Here is a 17,506-nt window from a genome sequence, read left to right on the forward strand (position 1 = left end):
AAACATCAGAGTTCACACTGGTTTTCTGGTATTAATGCTTGGACAAGGAAAAAGTAACAGCAATCTAACATGCTACGAAATACTTACCCACAGGAAAAGTGTGCATCCAGCGCCGCCTGTTAGATGTAAGCTTCATGGGCATGCGGGATGGGGCAAATGGGTTTATCAGTGCTCGCTGGGGTGTGTAACCCCCAGGCCGAATGTGCAGCATGGATTCTGCACTGCCAACATGGAACCTCCCAGGAGCACTAGAGTCACGTTGCTGAGACTCCAGCATGTTCTCAAGGACATCTAGGAAACAAAGTCAGCATGAGATCACACAGAGGGCAAGCAAGAGAATGAATTGCCTAGGAATATAAAGATTCTTCAGGGTAAGTGGGAAAAGGAGAGCTGAGAAATAGGCAGGGGGAGAAGCTGAAAGTGATTTCAATCCAGTCGGGAAGTTACAACATAAACAAGAATGCAGACACAAAAGAGTATTATTTCATCTGCCATTACAGCATTGGTGTACTGTTACTTTATTCTAAATTAAGCCATAAAGCAACCACTTGCTAAGTCAATTATAAAGAATTAATCAGAGCTTTGAGAATTCCTGGGAAATCAAAAGACTGACACAGCAGAAACTTCAGGATGAGTACCAAAGACAGAGCAGCAGCTACAACTGAGCAACATAGGACTTTTTTGTAACATTCAGATCTGACCACTGAAATAAGGGATTACTTCCAGAAGACATGGGACAATCCCAGCAAGCCGTAGAACAGAAGTACAGTTATTTAGAAATAAGAGAGAGAAATAAACCAGATGAATAAGCAGCAATTACTCTGTTCAAAAAATAGAAATCTGAAAGAGAAGGAAGAGTCTCATTTACCACTGCCAACTAGAACATGTGAAAAACATCAGTTACTGTGACTTCCCTCCCCACCAGTCCTACTCCACACACATCCCCATCCAGTAACACATCTTCAGGTGTGTCACAAGTATATCCTTCAAACTAATGGAATAACAGAAATATTAAAAAAAAAAAGTACATATTAACAGACAGCAAGGGGAATATAAAAAGTACATGTAATGTGAAGTATACTGTGTGATAGCAGTTCCACACCATTTAATCCAATTCCTCTGACATGATGAATATGGTATCAGGTGTCGTACAGCATGACATAAAAAAAAAAGAGCCTTCAGGAATATTTTACAGATCAAGCAATTGCAGGAGGAATACAATTTACATAGAAATGAATTGGGTTTGTGGAAGATATTGCATACTGTCTGAGAACAAAATTAAACTGGAAGGGAAAAAAGGAGACTGCCAATACCACTAACACACCAAGATAGCTCAGCAGTACGTTGTCAAAAGAAAGGATTCAGAAAGTAACTCTTAATGACAAGAAATCCCCATAGAGAGAAGTTATAAGCAGAGTCCCCCAGGACTCACTGCTAAGGTCAATTATCATTTGACAGACTATAGGTGACCTGGATAATAAAAAGTTGCTTGTGTACATCCACATTCGCAGGCACAGGAGAATAGTAAAATATTAAAGAAGGCAATAGACCAGGGAAAAGAGTAAATCAGTGTCAGGACACTTCTATTTAGGACAAGCCAATTAAAAAAAGCAATGGAATTGGACAAGGATAACAAAGGGAGAATACACACCCAGCCATGGCTGGAGCTGTGGAAAAGGTGCACCATGAAAGCTAATATAAGCACCATCTCGCCTGTGCTGGCCTGGCAGTGGCCAACACAAACTTCCATCTTCGCTCTCCCCTCTCACCACCTAAGGTACTTTCCCATCTGCCTTCGGCTGACCTCTGGTGCTGGTATAGCCCAAAGAGCTGCTGACTTCACACTGGTGCAGATGAGGCCGTGGGATCATCAGGATGTTGGAGATCTTGCCCAGTGAGCTGTCATCAGAAGCCTGGCTCCTCACCTCCTCAGGGGGCAGAGTGCGGCTCTGCAGAGAAGGGCTGCAGGAGACGTCATAGGAACTCGAGCTCTTTCTGGTACGACTTTCTCTCTCCCTCACAGACCTGCTGAAAATAAACAGTTATGTCCAGTGATATAAAAGAGATTAGTTCCTGAGCTATCAAGGGGCTTGAACAGGCACAAGTCATGTAAGAAACTCAGTACTCAGTAAGCGAGCTCAAGAAGAAGACTACAAGGAAGCTAACACTATTTTTTTTGTCTATGTGGATACTATATACTTTTGTGCATCATACAACAGAAGAACAAAACACTAAAATGCTTCCAGCACAACAGCTGTGAAAAGAGCATGCTTGACTCTTTATGCAGTTCTACACACATCACATCAACCTGGTAATATAAATGTGGTCTAGAAGGTACTAGACCGGAGCCTACAGTGCTAGGAACACATAGCTATAGGGAAATCACATAGAATTATTAACCACATTAAATTGTACTGGCATCTTCCAGATTGGATTTCTACAAGCTGCTCATATTAATGAGTCCACATGCACAACTTCCTCATATATAGGCAATACTACTAAAAGAAGGAAAGCAAAAGAAAATACTTCAAAACCAGATCATCAATCCCATATTCCTGCAAAAGCACTTAAATTTACTGGTTATTCAATGAATTTGGCCTGGACCTGAGAAAAATTAGCCTTTCTTCTCAGGTGGAAGGCCATGGAATATTTGAGAATCTGCACTCAGCTTCTCTGTTTCTTCTCTCATTCAGAAAGGCACCATTTTCAGGGAATATTCTCTACCACTCTACGTTCAGAACCAGTTACTAATCAGTGCATCAAAGTAATGCTATTTCTACAACTCTGTGCAAGTCTATTGTACAAGTACTTTCTTACTCAGCTTGCAATATCTGCTAAGAACTTAGCAAGAGAGACTAGCTTAATACTACTTCAGACAAAATTAAAGATGTAAGTAAAAAGCAGACATATGCCTTTACCTGGATCACACATACTATCCTAGAAGTAAAATACCAGACAACCAGCCATAAATATTAGCTACAGATAAAGATTATTGTTCAATTGTAATTCACCTTATATTTCTCAAAGCATTTCATACATCAAGAAATACACCAGAAGATAGTTACTCTGGAACTAGTACACTCACAAGCCTCGTACCTGAAAGTGGTACAGCGCTGGGCTCTGGATGGGCCTGGCAGTCTGAACACCTGGGCATCATAGCCGTCATAATCTACCTGGATAGGCAGAGCATTCTCAGCATCTTTTGGAGCTCCTAACGCTGAAATAGAAATAGAGCACTGGAATCTCTCTCGAGAATTTTCAAGACCTGCAGGTTAGAAGTATCCAACTCGCACCACTAAGAAAAGTATCTATTCCAAAAGAAATCACATACAAAAGTCTCATGAGCAGAACAAAGGAGCAGTTCAATTATCAAAGTTGGTGCCTCTGAATCAGAGTTGCTGAGGCCCTAATACCTTTCCCCCATATATCCAAGTTATTAAATTAATCATCAACAAATCAATCCTCGTATGAACAGATGCCTCAAGATCTCTCATGAGGCAACTGCACATTTTAAAGCATCTTTGAAAGAATGGACAGCCTTACTTATAGAATGTACACCTTCCTGCAATGAGGTGATATTAGAGGAATGCAGACTTCTCCCACTGTAATTCTGTGGTCATCACACTGACAACATCCCAAGCCAGTGAATGCCCTCCTGTCCTACTCCCATGAACAGTACCGCTAACACACCAGCCTGACACCATCTATTCCTCTAGCCAGGTGACAGAAACTCCCTCCTCCATGTTAGTTATGTGCCAAGAAGGCAACTGATATATGCACATTAACATCCTGGAAAACAACCATGTGGTTTTGATGTTTTTCTGCAACAACTGTCCCTTTCCACATCTCATCAGTAGTGTTTTTGATGAAGTTTCATTGTCTTACTAGAGCTGTTTGTTAGTTTGGGAGTCAAGGGAATAGATCAATCCAGAACAGAATTACTCACAGGCATCTCGGTTATTTTTTGCTTTCTCAGTCAGTGGCTGGAGGGTCCGAAGGAAGTGTGAAGTGAACAAAAAAACAAAAAGGAAAAAAAGAAAAAGAGAGAGCAAGAGAAAACACAAAGAGAAGGGAGACAGTCAGCATGTTCTAAGGAAATATCCCCACAGTGTGATCAAGTATCAGACTTAAAGTTTATCCTGCTGACTCAGCAAGGCCACCAGACCACTTCAGAAGTATTAAATACTGATATGTGGTCACAAATCTGTGTAAAAAACATCTTTGCCAACACCTTTCTTCCTCTCCACAGAGTTCTTCATTACAGAATGAAACTCTAATTTTTACAGTGACTAAAACATTTCTCACTTAGTTTCATCCTAGAAAGGAAAGACCTACAAACTGGTCCCTCATTCACAATCCCTACAACAATCATTGTAGCTTTGCTTTCACTGTCTTTTAACACAGAAACGTAATTAGAGCTGTTGGTATACTTGCTAGAAAGATTCTGATGCTTGGCTGAGAGAGGTATCTGACAGGCTAGTAATAAGAAAAGATAAATCATAAAGATACCTACTTTCCTTCCTGCCAGCTTGATCCGTGGAGTGAAGCTGTTGCACAGGAGCTGGCTTTTGGATGTGTAGAAACTGAAAGGAAAAACAGGGTGGCTCAGTTGTCTTCTAAAAATTCAATGTAGTTGGTTAGCTACACAGCAAACAGGCCATGAATTTGAGCTATTAGATGGAGAAAAGAGGATACCTTTCTTTGCATAAGACAACATATGGAAAACAGATGGCTGGTTAAATTGAAAGAAGCTACTCTTTCCTTAAAGACCAGCCTTTGATTCCCATGTAGCCTCAGTCTAGACCACTTAATATGCTTACATCTGCATTCCACAGTTCACTTCCTCTTCCTCCAGAAAGGTATCCACTTTCATTGTGTATACAGTACTCTGAGGTTTACATGGCGCTCTCCCTAATTTACATTACATTAATGACTAATATCAGCTGCTTGAAGACCTCCTCCTTATTCATTATGATCTGCTTTTTGTCACCTGATTCTTTTAAGTCCTGCCACATTATAAGCCTTCAAACACCTTTTTCATTTATGGCAAAGATCAGATGCCTCCCAGCCACTCAAAAATACTGGGTACGAGCAACCCATGAATGATAATTGGTCAAGACAGTCAATTAAAGCGTGCAGATAATATGAGGTATTAAAAAAAATAATAATAAATAGTCCTGCAGCAGAACAAGGACTAAAAAGGTAGTTTTCATCCTGAGCCCTCATCTCCAGGTATAGGGAAGGAAGAGAGTATTATGGCACAGAAAGTTTAACAGAAAGCACTCCACATCTTGGAGTGAAGCACTGAGCCTCTGTTTCCTGCAACTGTTCCAACATCCTACCTGTTCATCTGAGATCTATTTTTTTTCCCACTAATAACTAATCTAGTTGAAGTGATTGTATTTTTTGTTTAGCTTCCCGACTTCCTTTGAGCATAACTGAAGGCTAGAACTAAGTTAGCTGGAGAGATTAAGATGAAGACCTTTTCCTCTGCAAATTGGCTATCATCCCTGATATGATGCATTAATGCCCAGAGTTCTGCAAGAACATTTCAAGTTATGCAGACAATTGTAAAATATGTCTTTGCTTCACAAGGAGAGCCGAGGAAATAAACAATTAAAGAAGAATGAGGATTCAACAGAGTATAAAGAGGAAAGCAAAGCAGAAGTGTTTAGCAAAAGCTGAGAGAGTTCACCCACCTGTGGTTTATCCAGTGTGGAATATTGTAGTCATCACCCAGTCTAGAGTCACCAGGTCCACAGCGATTATGAAGCTGTAAGAGTAAGTGAGAAACACAGCAAGTAGTTGTGTCTAGCTAGTCCCAAAATGAGTAACATGTATAGTAGAAGCAGAGAGAAGGGAAAAGAAGCATGCATTACCTTAAAGAGTGGTACAGCATGCAAAGGTTGTTCTCCCATGCATACCAAGTCCACACCTATCCCTGTAAACAAACAACAGTAGAGTTCAGCTATCTACCACACAGGACTGATACGCTAAGCCAAAACATCAATTTGAGTTGAAGGTCTAATTTGTATTCATAACAGATTTTAAGATGTAATTATACAGAAAATGGTAGTTAACAGTCCTGTGGTATGGTTACAAACCAACAGTGCCAGTAGGGATACAAGAAATGTTTCTTTTAAACTAATGCAAGCCATGCAAGATTAACCTTTAAGGCAAAGGTCTGCATGGAGACATGAGTCCTTGATCACAAACAAAAAAATATTAAATGCCTGTAAGTACTCTGAAAATTTGCCCATTTCAATATGAAGTGCAGACACACATCTTCCAGCTGTAGCCCCTCTTCCCAGAGTACAGAAGTTACAACAGACACTTCTTCATAGCAAGAAGAGGCTAGAGCTTTTCCAAATATATCTGTTTGCCTTCATAAAGATTGCACAGTATCACTAGTTATTTACCATTGTCTATCATCCGCTGCTTGGTTAGAATCATAAGGAGTCGATCAACTTCAAATACACCCACACCAGGCGTGATGACTACAGACATCTGGCCAGTCCGATCAAAGTTCCGGTTTATGTAATGCTTGTCAAACACTAAGAGAGAGAATTAGGGAAAACTTTAAAAGAAAAAAGGTGCTCGATTTTTTTTTCAGAGCAAGGGAGGTGACTCTCTATTAACAGTGGTATTAAACAGGTTTCCACAAAGCACATGCAAGCCTGAGGGGGCTTGCATATAGCCTTATCCAACCAATAAATGTTAAAACTACAGGAGAGAGAGGAGTTAGGGCAGAAGAAAAGATGAGAACGAGATACATAAAAATAAGTATTTTTCTCATATGCTTAGTGTTTCCTTTATAACACCTCAAAAAAAAAAACCAAACCAAACCAACCCCCAAAAAAACCCAACAAGGTAAAGTCCATTACTAATTATTTTAAATAACATCCTGTGCTCCTTTCCATGAGATAACAAGACAGTCATTAAGGTGATAGAAAGATATCTGATGTACACAATCACAAAAAAGTAGACCTCTGGAGAATCCTTCCAGCCCATCAAATTATCTTTCTGCTAAAAGAGATGGAACAGCTTCACCTAAATCACATTTGAGCTAACCTGATTTTAAAATGCTTCCATAATATAAAATTTCAATTTCTATTCCAAGAGGTTCTCATACAAATACACAACTAGAAGAAACCTCCATCTTAACAAGGCCCTGTAAATGGTTCCTGAAGCCTGAATTACCCAATACTCAATTATCTGAGAGCCATCAGTCTTCCAGAGAGACACAAGACAATTTCTTCTGAGGCTCAGAAACACCTAACCTCATGTTCCTCTCCTCTTCCCAGTGTTAAGGAACAGGCAGCAGAAGTCCACACCCATTTATTGGCATCTGCTTTAATGGTTCTTCCCTGTACATTTTTATCCATTGTTCATAACTTACCATTGAATGAAAGATTTATGGCCTCCAGGTAGTTCCCTTGTGCCGAGGTAGAATTGTAACCTGAAGGAAAGCCCTCTGGACAAGTATTCAGAAGGGAAAAAAAAAAAAAATATATATATATATATATATATAATCTCTGTACAGACTAGCTTTTTAAAAACAAACAAAAACCACTGCCCTGCATTTGTAGTAAATTCTATCACTCTGATAAATTACAGGCAAAATTGGTATTGGTATATCCAGCAGAAAGACCCAAGCAAAATAGCCTACCCAGGAGAACACTAAGTAGTACAACACCAGACTCCAAATGAAACTAGAGTTTACAGACAATTTTAAGGGAGTGGGGGGAAGGGAAAAAAATATAGAGAGAGAAAAGGGTAAAAGCATGGGAAAGGAGGATTCTTATACCTGCTTGCTCTAGTCGTACCAACACGGGATACTGGATGAAAAGCTTTTTAATGGTCACAAGCAAGGAGGTCCACTCTTCTCGTCTCTCATTCTGAACTACAACTCTAGAAAGAGCACAACTTAATGAGGATCAAGAAGGGAAACTATGAAGAGGAAGCGAGAAGGGATGAACAAACTATAGGAAAAGGAATGCACAGAAAGGTGAGTGTTTCTTCCCTCTGCTAGGCAGCACGTTAGAGCAACTGCATACTTGTAGCAATCACTAAGCTGTAGGCACACACACAAAGCTGGGCACATCCCCAGCCAGCATGATCTCCCACTTCTAAATGGATGTTCAACATTATATGTCACATAGAGTCACTGTTTGGCAAAGCAGTAAGATTGTTAACAAGTCCAAGTTCAGAATTAAATGACAGCTTTGATAGCTTCACCTGCTGTGAGCAGCAAAGAGGCCCAGTACCTAACTGGAAAAACTTGTTGTTTCAGCAATGGCACCATCTGTCCTTCAACTACTCAAGAATTTAAAGATCTGAAAGACAGCCAAGCCTTATGAAAAAACTACTCCCAACAGTACAGAACTTAAATTCATTGTCAATTCCAGTAGAGTGCAGACAACATAATATGCACAGGCACCTAGAAAACTGACTTAGCAAATATGGGTGTGCACTCACAGACGGAATGGTGACTACTCATCTATTTGCTGCCAGTTTCAGACATCGATGCTTTGCACTATCTTAATTCCTTGCAAGGTCCTACAGTTAATAACATGATACTCTCCATGCGGGTTGCACATACACTGTGAGACAAGGGGTGAAAGAACTGGGGGGAAGACATACTTGTAAAAATCTTCATAAAATCTTCCCTCATGATCCTGCCGAATTGAAGCACGATGCGTTTCAGGAAATTCATCTGAAACAGAAGTAAAAGCACTTATTATCATATGCTCCTGTATAGAAATGACTCATCTTTTCTAGTAAAGAGCTGTTATTGCCATTAAAAAGAAAAAAACAACTTTGAGAAATATGAGATCTCCTACACAATATTGAAATTGCTTTTAAAACAGTATGACACCTTGAGTATCGTGAGGAAAATTTGTCGTATATTCTTCTATGTAAGGTTATCACTGCAGTACTTTCATAAGAATGGCTGTGTAACCAGTGTGCTCGGTATAGAATACTTTGAATATGGGCATAAAAGAAATCGGGAAAGAAGTCACTGGCAGCCTGTGACCAACTTTCAAGACACAAGGAAATAGGTTTAAAAACAGAAACATGAAAATACAGAATTTACATACCTATAGATTTTGCTTCGTAAAACGTTCTAGAAAATAGAACCACTGTTACTTCATGGCTGCAATTCTTCTCCTGTCCAGGAAGAAGAGATTCAAAAAGAAAACCTTAAAGGTCACATTCAGTAGAAAACTGTATATACACATATAGTAACATGCTCTTTCCCCTCACACCTTGGAGCAAAGGTAACTAGAAAAAGATAGAGTGCTGTATTAAAATATCTGCATGAGTGCTGCATATGCCTCTGAAATAACTTAAGTCTGTCCAGAAGATTCTGGGCTTCTAGGCTACATGACATTTAACAGGATCACTCTCCATCAATCTCTAAAGAAACTCCTTTCTATATTTGCCAAAATACAAGATTTCTGTTTATAAATAGCCATGGCAATTTGATATTCTTATTTGTTACTGTTTAGAAAGATGCTCCTAACAGCTCCAGAGAAATAAAAAATTAGAACTTCATTCAACAGTTAATGTGTTAATGCATGCAATGGAATTAAACTGTAAAAAGCACACTGGCCATCCCCTCAGAAAGGACAAGCTTGAAAAGCTCCATGAGCCTCAGCATCGCTCAGGCCCATATCCAACATAGTATAGTAGTACTAAAAGCAAACCAGGCATTTTACAGACATGTCATGCAGGGCTCCTAATAACTCTCCAATGGACAAAAAGCACAATGAAAATTAGACGAATCTGTTGGGCACACTCCTGTTCTCCTTAGCATTCCAGACTGTGACGAGCTGTACTACACATAGATGTTACACATTTAGGACTTCAGTCTCTCTTGCCTTGTGTAGCTATTCTTTCAATTTAGGTTGCAGATTTTCTATATGTCTGGTTTTGAGCACTGATATGGTTCTCCCAAATCAGTGGGAGCCTGCTGCAGGACTGCTAGCAGCAGTTGTACCTGGCTCTGAGCCAGATCACACACTAAAACAGGAGGCAGCTCAGGGTTGTTCAGCCATAAAGGCAGTGAGGCTTTGTTTGTTTTTGAAGGAATTCACTTTCAAGAACCTTGCACATCAGCAGCAGCCCATATACTACAACCTGGAACCCCTTCATGCCAGAAGATAGCAGCACTACACAGATTACACTGTAGCAGGGAAATACTCAGAACTGGGTCCTGGAACAAATAAAAATATGTAAAACAGACTTGTGCATTACTGCACAAGCACAACCAACCATATCAAGTATTTAGTGACTTTAGTCCACTCAGAGCCTCAACACAAACGCAGGAGACACAACAGATAAGTAATGGAGTCACTCAGCACATACATGATTTAATGCAGACCTGAAGTAACCACTCTTTTGATATCCAGGAGTCACCTCTCATAGTTCTGTAAATCTTAGCACTGCCTGATTCAACCTGGGCCTTCCTCAAACTAGTGGCACATCAACGTGCTCATTAAGATAGCACTGACTTGTTCTTTCAGAATAGGATGAACTCAATCAGCTGCTTACCTTCCACTTTGTGAAGAGGTCAGCGAGGAAACCGTTCACAGCTTTCTCAAAATATAGGTCCCCTGCAATTTAAACATCTCCAAAGCATCAGATAACAGCAGTTACTTCAACTATGGAGTATATTTAACCCTGACATTCTAGGAGAACTATTTTTATTAGAATCAGAGCAGCTGTGTGCATAATGAATGCTAATACCACTAAAGCAGAGATGATAAAAAGATTAAAAAGCATGACTATGTTTCAGAGGATGTAAACAAGGCTCTTACTGTCAAAAGGACTTGACCTTTAAATTCATTTTTCCAACACATTCGCAGCATGCTGGGAAAGCATCTGTACTGTCTTTTAGGCATAATGCACAACTGATCCCCTGCTCAGTTTTGAATAGTTGCCCACTTACATATGCCTCAACACATGGTCAAAGGAAGTGGTAAGAGGTTTGCTAAAGAACTAAGCCAGGAAAAAAAAATAGGACAATGACACAAATAAGTGACTCAATTCTTAATGCCTGAAGTTTTAATACTTCTAGTTGACTCTACCTGGGCTAAGGCAGGGTTTTTGCTTCCTCACTAAACCAAAGTCAAGAGAAATCTAAAACATCAAGGTCCTCTTTGCACAAGACTTCCATATATTTCTGGTTTCAGCATTCACACAGGCCTGCAGCTGCCCCCATCACCAAACATGTTCATACCCACAGAAAACCTTGCCAAGGTTCACAGTCAGTTGATTTCATCACTGCGGTAATGGCACTCAGGCCCTGCATTAGGGACAGGAAGATTATGGAATGCCCAGGAGACAGAAAAGCATGGCACTGAAAGTAAGGATCTAAGAAGGCACCACAGCACACCTCAGAGCACTGCCTAGGCCAAAGGCAGGATATTTTAGTTTCCTAGTAGTGGCAGAAATAAATAGTAGTGGCAGTTTTCTAGTAGGGGAAGAAAGGACAACTGCTGCCATCCACATTCACAATCAGGCAGGTCAGTTACCTACATACCATAAATATCAAAATCCCACATTTCACAGCTCATCTGGATAAAAATATAAACCATGGCAGAAGTAGAGCGGAAGACTACCTGCAAAGGAACAAAAGATCTTATTTATAACAAGGTTCATTCTGTATAAGTGACAAATGGAGACATTAACTACAGAGCAACTTATATGACTGGGCCCACTGCATGATAGGGAATTTCTCCTCTAGCAAGTTGGCATTCCAACAGCCTGAGTAATTCCTAGCACTGCCAGCACAGAAGAGTTGAAGTTTACTAATCATTCTCCTGAACTCACTGCCATTCTTCAGCTTACAACACAGCCAATTCTGAAGATCCAAGTAAATCCGCAAGCAAGACAGAATTACAAGAACCCTGGCAAGCAAAGGAAGGGAAAAGCTTCCTTTCCCCTGCTCCCTGAAATCTTACCCGGGTGTCCTCACTGATGTATCCACAAGTGACTTTCTCACTCTTTACCCACAGTTCACCTGCTTGCGCCCTGGAAGAAAAGGAGTGAAAAATATTTGCTAACCAGAGTGAATATGAAGATTGAAGAATCAATATTTGAGCAAATAAGGGATGTACCAAAATCTGCATTCAAGGATGACTTGAAGACAGAGTAGAAGTTTATTTGGTTAAATCCTGATTTTTAATCAAAAAGATGTCAAACAGCCATTTCCCTCTGCATCTGCACATTTCCTTGCCCCTTTGTCATCTCAACAACAACTGAAGTAACCCTCATCTGAGCTATTTATATATCTTGGGAAGGGGGGGGAAATATTCTAAAAGGTAAAAGGAAAATTATTCAGCATTCAGAGGCAACAAGTGTGGCTGGCTGTCCTATAATTAGTTTCTTCCCCCCTAAATCAGACAGAAGCCTTCCCCCACCTCATGATACAGACAGAAATCTGTAGAAGAGTAAGATAACAATAAAATGTGAAGGACTTTTGAGAGAAGATTCTCCAGTTGAATACTCTGGACTCATTAGTCTGAAGTCATAAGTAACAGTAAGCCCTCAGAGGAGGCACTGACCTGATACCCGCAAATTCAACTTTTTGGGTGACATACGCACATGTGCTGACCTAAGAAAGAATAGTGACAGGTATTAAAAGAACAGTAGGCTCTGAATGAGCAGATGAATTTACAAAAATAAACCCAAAAACATTCACATTCAAACGCCTGACTTCTGCCATAAAATCACAAAACCCACTGAGCATATCTACTACTAAATCTCAGCTTACAGAACCTCTGCAATAGACAACAGAAAACAGTTTTTAATACATACAACACATATGAACTTTTATTGGGTTCATTTGCCTAATTCACTGCACTCAGAAAAGCCAAAAACTGCAGTTCAGGGATGTAGAAACAAAATATGCTAACAGTTGCCTACTAAGTGGTACTATCAGAGCGGGGATACTTTAACATACTTCTACTTGAAAAAAACATTTGGATTCAATTCCTTCCAAATGTAGCAAATCATTCAAATTCAGAACATAAGGAAAAAAACCCTCTCAACAGCATTTTCAGTGCCCAAGGCAGTAATTAATCTTATGGCAATGGAGCAGAAAGTAATGGGATTAATTTTTTCTCCAACACATTTGCATCCACTTCTCCAACTCTGAGGTACCACTTACAGCATCATTTCCTCAGGAGCTGCTGATACTGGTTTTGTCCTCAGTTTTCTGTATTTTGTAAACACTTATTTTCTTTCACAGCACACAAAAAAAAAGGTAGGTAACCTCCTCCACCCTACACATGAGGACAGTAGAGGCCTTACCAAACTTTTTTTCAGTCGCCACATATCCCCACGTCCAATATACTGATCCTTAAAAGTCAGCTCCACCAAGTCCAAGGTCACCTCCTGGGAAGGAGAAGAAAAATGGTGCTTAGGTTTTACTGGTTGTCTCCAAGTAGTGACCTTCAATCTGTTTGTATAAGAAGCAAATGTTACGGGGAGGGCTGTCCTAAAGCAAGTTAATACTCCCAACAGATGCAAGATAAAAGGGAAGTCCCATCAGAATAACCACCAAAGTTACGCGTGTACCTGGAACTACTGTGATCTGCAACAGGCTGCACAATGTAACCAGAAGAAGCCCAAGGACTCAATCTGTGCTACAAGTCTCAGTGCAAATTGGAAGCACAAGCAAAACAAATTACTTCCACTGTTCACATAACAAACAAACAAATAGTTAAACTGCCCAAGCCTCATCATCTTCAGAAAGATCACATTTCAATAAAAAATAAATGCCTTTTTTTCCACTACTACTGTAGATGGAAATTCACAGGGCTCTGATTTCAGCTAAGTGACAGACGGAAAAAAGTTGCAAAGCCACACACCTTTGGGTCAACAACATTGACATGGACATCCTGGTACGGCCGCAGTCGGAACACTTGGGCAACTGTCTGATCCACACTTATAGTTTCTGCCACAAAAATTAGAAAGGACAAGATAGAAGTGAACATCCTCCAAAAGGTTTCAAGTGGTTTACCAAGTACAAAAGCAATACAGTGAGACTGTCATGAAACACTTAGGGCCTCAGCAAAAGACAGCTTCTTGCAGCTGTGACCCAGTTTAAAAGTCATCAAAATCAAAGCAGGTGAGATAAAGTTTAGGCTGAATTAATTTCTGCAAGAAGAAAAGATATAAAGCTAGTCAAAGGCTGAAGAAACAAAAATTTAATGCTAAAAAGCCTATTTTCTTTAAACCATACCCCACATTACTCAACCAAAAAGATTTAAAATTGGCTACTAATTTTCTGATAAAATTATAATCCTTCCATTCCTAAATAGACAAAGCATTGATTTTCCTACCAAGTTAAAATATACGCATTAGTCAATCACAGGTACAGCCCAATCACATAATCTTTATCTATCGTTTTACTATGCATCCTATGAGTCCAGAGTTTTACCTTTCTGCAAATCTTCTTTAAGTGACTTCACTTGTAGAAGCAGGGGACTAGCATGTAAAAAAAAGAAAAAAAGGTAGACAAGTTGAGATACCAACAGTCTACTCTGATAAACCACCCTCTCAAAACTATTTAGTAAAGTGGAACATGGAATAAGCTGAAGAGAAACATTAATATTTTCTAGAAAGCTTCATACATCATCCTCTCTGCCTGTCACCCTGTCCTGTTCTTTACACTCGTTATAAGGTAATTCTTTAGGTAAAGATGATACTGTAAATGGGAAAGTCACACAAGAACTTTTCAGAATGTCATACAACTAAACTGCTACTTTTCAGATATGGGCTGCAGGATGAACAGCTTCATATATGTTTTTACAGCTGACTGGGAAGTTTTAATTTTACCTATGATCTCCTATAGGACAGAAAAAAAAATAATCATTAGATAACAGCAGCTCCATGAAGAGGATATAGACATCGTAGATTCTATATTCAGGTGCTACTTTGCCCTGTGAAAGGTCAGCAAACTAACACCAAACACAAAGAATTCCATAAACTTTAAGGAAGAGCTCCTGTTGTAGTTATCCCCTTGGCTTTTTTTGAGGCAGAAGAAAAAACACAGCAGCATCCTGAAGCAAAATTATATCAGCTCCAAGAGCCTCTCACTCTAGAAGCTGCTGCACATGAACACACCCTTTCGGTGCCCTAACCACACCTGACTGATATCAGAAAAAGAGATTTCACCTGTATTCATCATTGGGATGTGCAATTTCCACAACATCTCCCAGCTTAATTTGAAGAAATACTTTAGGATTCACTACCAGTTCATCATCTACAAGACAAAAATGAAGGAGAACTGTGATAAACATATACCAAACACAGATAGCTGCATGTTCATATGCAATAACTCACTCTACATCAATACCCTAGCCCAGGATTAACCTGTCAGCAGTGCATTACATTCACTACATGACAATGCTCCTATGCAGCCACTTCAGTCTGGCCGCTCCTGTGGGTAAAAACTTTTCTTTCAAATCACAGAACCTTCACAAAAGATTTGTTCAGCAGGTGTGCCTTAATTAGGCAAGCAGAATAATCTTTTGTATTTTTCATATATCATACACTAGCAAGAAAGTAGATAGCTATAGAATCCTGATGAGATTTACTAAGATGCTGTGAGTCTAGATGTAGGGAGCAATCAAATAAATTACATTGTTCTTAGTACACAGAAACACATCAGTCGTAAATCATTGACATGTCTGTCACTTACCAGGGTGACTGAAACACAAAGTTTAAAGAAAGGTGATGCAAAAGGGGAATAGGTAAAATAAAGCATTTTATTTTATAGGTACAATCTCATTCTGTTCTGAACAATGCAATTTTATTCTGCTGTATCTTGCTATTTAAAAAGAGATTTCCAAACTGTGGCTGGTAATATTGCTTGTTACATCAAAGATCAATCTTCACCATCTTGTTGAAATAAGCAACAAATCATTTAATTGCCTTCAATTAAGTAAGAAAGTGCTGGTCTCACTGTTACAAATCAGGAGATACTGACCACTGCCTCCAAAACCTTTCTTATGTATGACGAGCTTGTACACCTTGTTGGTTCTCATCTTGAGTTACTGTTTTTCTCAGGTGCTTCGAGTAAAAACAGTTGAAGACATCTTGTATATCTAATATGGAAATGAAAGCAAACACAGATCTGTTGTCATTACAAAACTATTCTTTATGCTCTGTGTATGAATAATGAATGTTGTTCCATCACATAGCTAAGAATGTCACACCTGAAAGGCAGGCACATTACAAAGTTTAATAAATGTCGGACTGAAAGTGTAGTAACGACCTCTCTTACCAGTACTCCTGTCAGAGAGCTACTACTGCTCCCTAAAATCATATCTTTTATATTTCAAGGATAATTTCTGAACCTCGTGTTAAATACATTCTAATTAATACCCAGACCTATGCCCACTGCCAAGTATATCTTCTGATTTTGTCATTTCCCCCCTTTCACACATCTTTTTCCACATCTCTCGAAGATGCTGGACTCCACAGCGCAAACGCCCTCTGTGGACGCGGCAGAGCCGTACCCGGCAGAGGCCGGCGCTTCCGTGGCACCGGGCCCAGCAAACAGCAAAGTCTGAGACGCTGGTTTGCATTACTTCATTTAAATTGCATCAACCACCGCATTTTTTCTTCCTGCCACTTATCCTTTGAAATAAAGCGTATTTCAAAGGAGGTCCTTTACTTTCACACTCTTTTCAGAAGTGCATTTTAACTGGAAATTATCAATGGGAGTTTTTCTTCATAAAGCTGTAGCCACATTATTAAAGTAAAATATGAACTCATCTAGCTATAACTGTAGTCTTACACCAAATCAAAACACAGAGGAACTTAAAAGTATGCCTCTCCGGTAGACTGAAGTACTGAGCTCGCAGCTGTGCTTTTCAGAAAGTCGATTCAATTACCGAGCTACGAAAGCACGGTGGGTAAAGCCCATACATCCCAAGTTTGTTAAAATCAACTCTATAAAACCTTCGAACTCGGGATTGCTGCGGGTCTGGAAGAACCAGCCCCCGGCTGCAGCGCGTGCCCCCGGGCCGCGCACCGGGGCCGGCAGCGCACGGGCAAAACGGGCGGCGCGCAGACCCGGTGCCTCGGCAGCCAGCTCCCGCGCTCCCGGCCGGGCAGCCGGCTACGGGCACGGCCGCGCTCCGGCCCGGCAGCCGCAGGGGAAGGGAAGTGGGGGAGCACGGCGCAGCCCAGGCGCCGAGGGCGCTCGGCCGCCTCCCCGGTCGCCGCGGACCGAGCCAGCCCCGCAGCAGCGGCGCCGGGGCCAAGCCCGAGCGCGGCCCCAGCCCCTCCAGCGGCCGCGGGGCGAGGGCGCAGCGCGGGGACCTGACCTCCCGCTCCCGGTGGGCCGCGGCGGCGCCGTCCCCGACGAGGCCCCGCGGGCAGCGCTCCCCGCTTCCGCATCCGGGGGCCGCCGGGGCAGCGCGGGCGCGTCACAGTGACGCCCGCCACCGGGCCGGGGCGGGGCGGGGCCACGGCAACGGCCCCG

The 17,506-nt window shown here is 40.9% G+C and overlaps 1 protein-coding gene across 10 annotated transcripts in view; it reads right to left on the reverse strand.

Annotated features, from left to right (window-relative positions):
* DEPDC5 (DEP domain containing 5, GATOR1 subcomplex subunit) overlaps positions 1–17,466 on the reverse strand; it is a 47,372-nt gene extending 29,906 nt beyond the window's left edge. For 6 of the 10 annotated variants that reach the window (XM_042805130.1, XM_042805125.1, XM_042805128.1 and 3 more), the window contains exons 1-22: positions 17,349–17,466; positions 16,004–16,121; positions 15,190–15,277; positions 14,453–14,499; positions 13,881–13,966; positions 13,321–13,404; positions 12,573–12,622; positions 11,970–12,039; positions 11,549–11,627; positions 10,558–10,619; positions 9,102–9,171; positions 8,644–8,716; positions 7,808–7,911; positions 7,400–7,474; positions 6,420–6,554; positions 5,880–5,941; positions 5,700–5,773; positions 4,514–4,583; positions 3,947–3,983; positions 3,097–3,217; positions 1,805–2,028; positions 88–291 (exon numbers count right to left, since the gene is read on the reverse strand). In XM_042805130.1, the coding sequence (XP_042661064.1) occupies positions 88–291; positions 1,805–2,028; positions 3,097–3,217; positions 3,947–3,983; positions 4,514–4,583; positions 5,700–5,773; positions 5,880–5,941; positions 6,420–6,554; positions 7,400–7,474; positions 7,808–7,911; positions 8,644–8,716; positions 9,102–9,171; positions 10,558–10,619; positions 11,549–11,627; positions 11,970–12,039; positions 12,573–12,622; positions 13,321–13,404; positions 13,881–13,966; positions 14,453–14,499; positions 15,190–15,277; positions 16,004–16,061 (1,873 nt within the window). In that variant the 5' untranslated portion in view covers positions 16,062–16,121; positions 17,349–17,466. The remainder of the gene's footprint in view (positions 1–87; positions 292–1,804; positions 2,029–3,096; positions 3,218–3,946; positions 3,984–4,513; positions 4,584–5,699; positions 5,774–5,879; positions 5,942–6,419; positions 6,555–7,399; positions 7,475–7,807; positions 7,912–8,643; positions 8,717–9,101; positions 9,172–10,557; positions 10,620–11,548; positions 11,628–11,969; positions 12,040–12,572; positions 12,623–13,320; positions 13,405–13,880; positions 13,967–14,452; positions 14,500–15,189; positions 15,278–16,003; positions 16,122–17,348) is intronic. The other 4 variants (XM_042805131.1, XM_042805126.1, XM_042805129.1 and 1 more) reach the window with 1 other exon arrangement.
* Positions 17,467–17,506: the final 40 nt, after the last annotated feature.

The sequence above is a fragment of the Tyto alba genome, unplaced genomic scaffold, assembly GCF_018691265.1.
Source record: "Tyto alba isolate M040663 unplaced genomic scaffold, T.alba_DEE_v4.0 Super-Scaffold_44, whole genome shotgun sequence".
Taxonomy (NCBI): domain Eukaryota; kingdom Metazoa; phylum Chordata; class Aves; order Strigiformes; family Tytonidae; genus Tyto; species Tyto alba.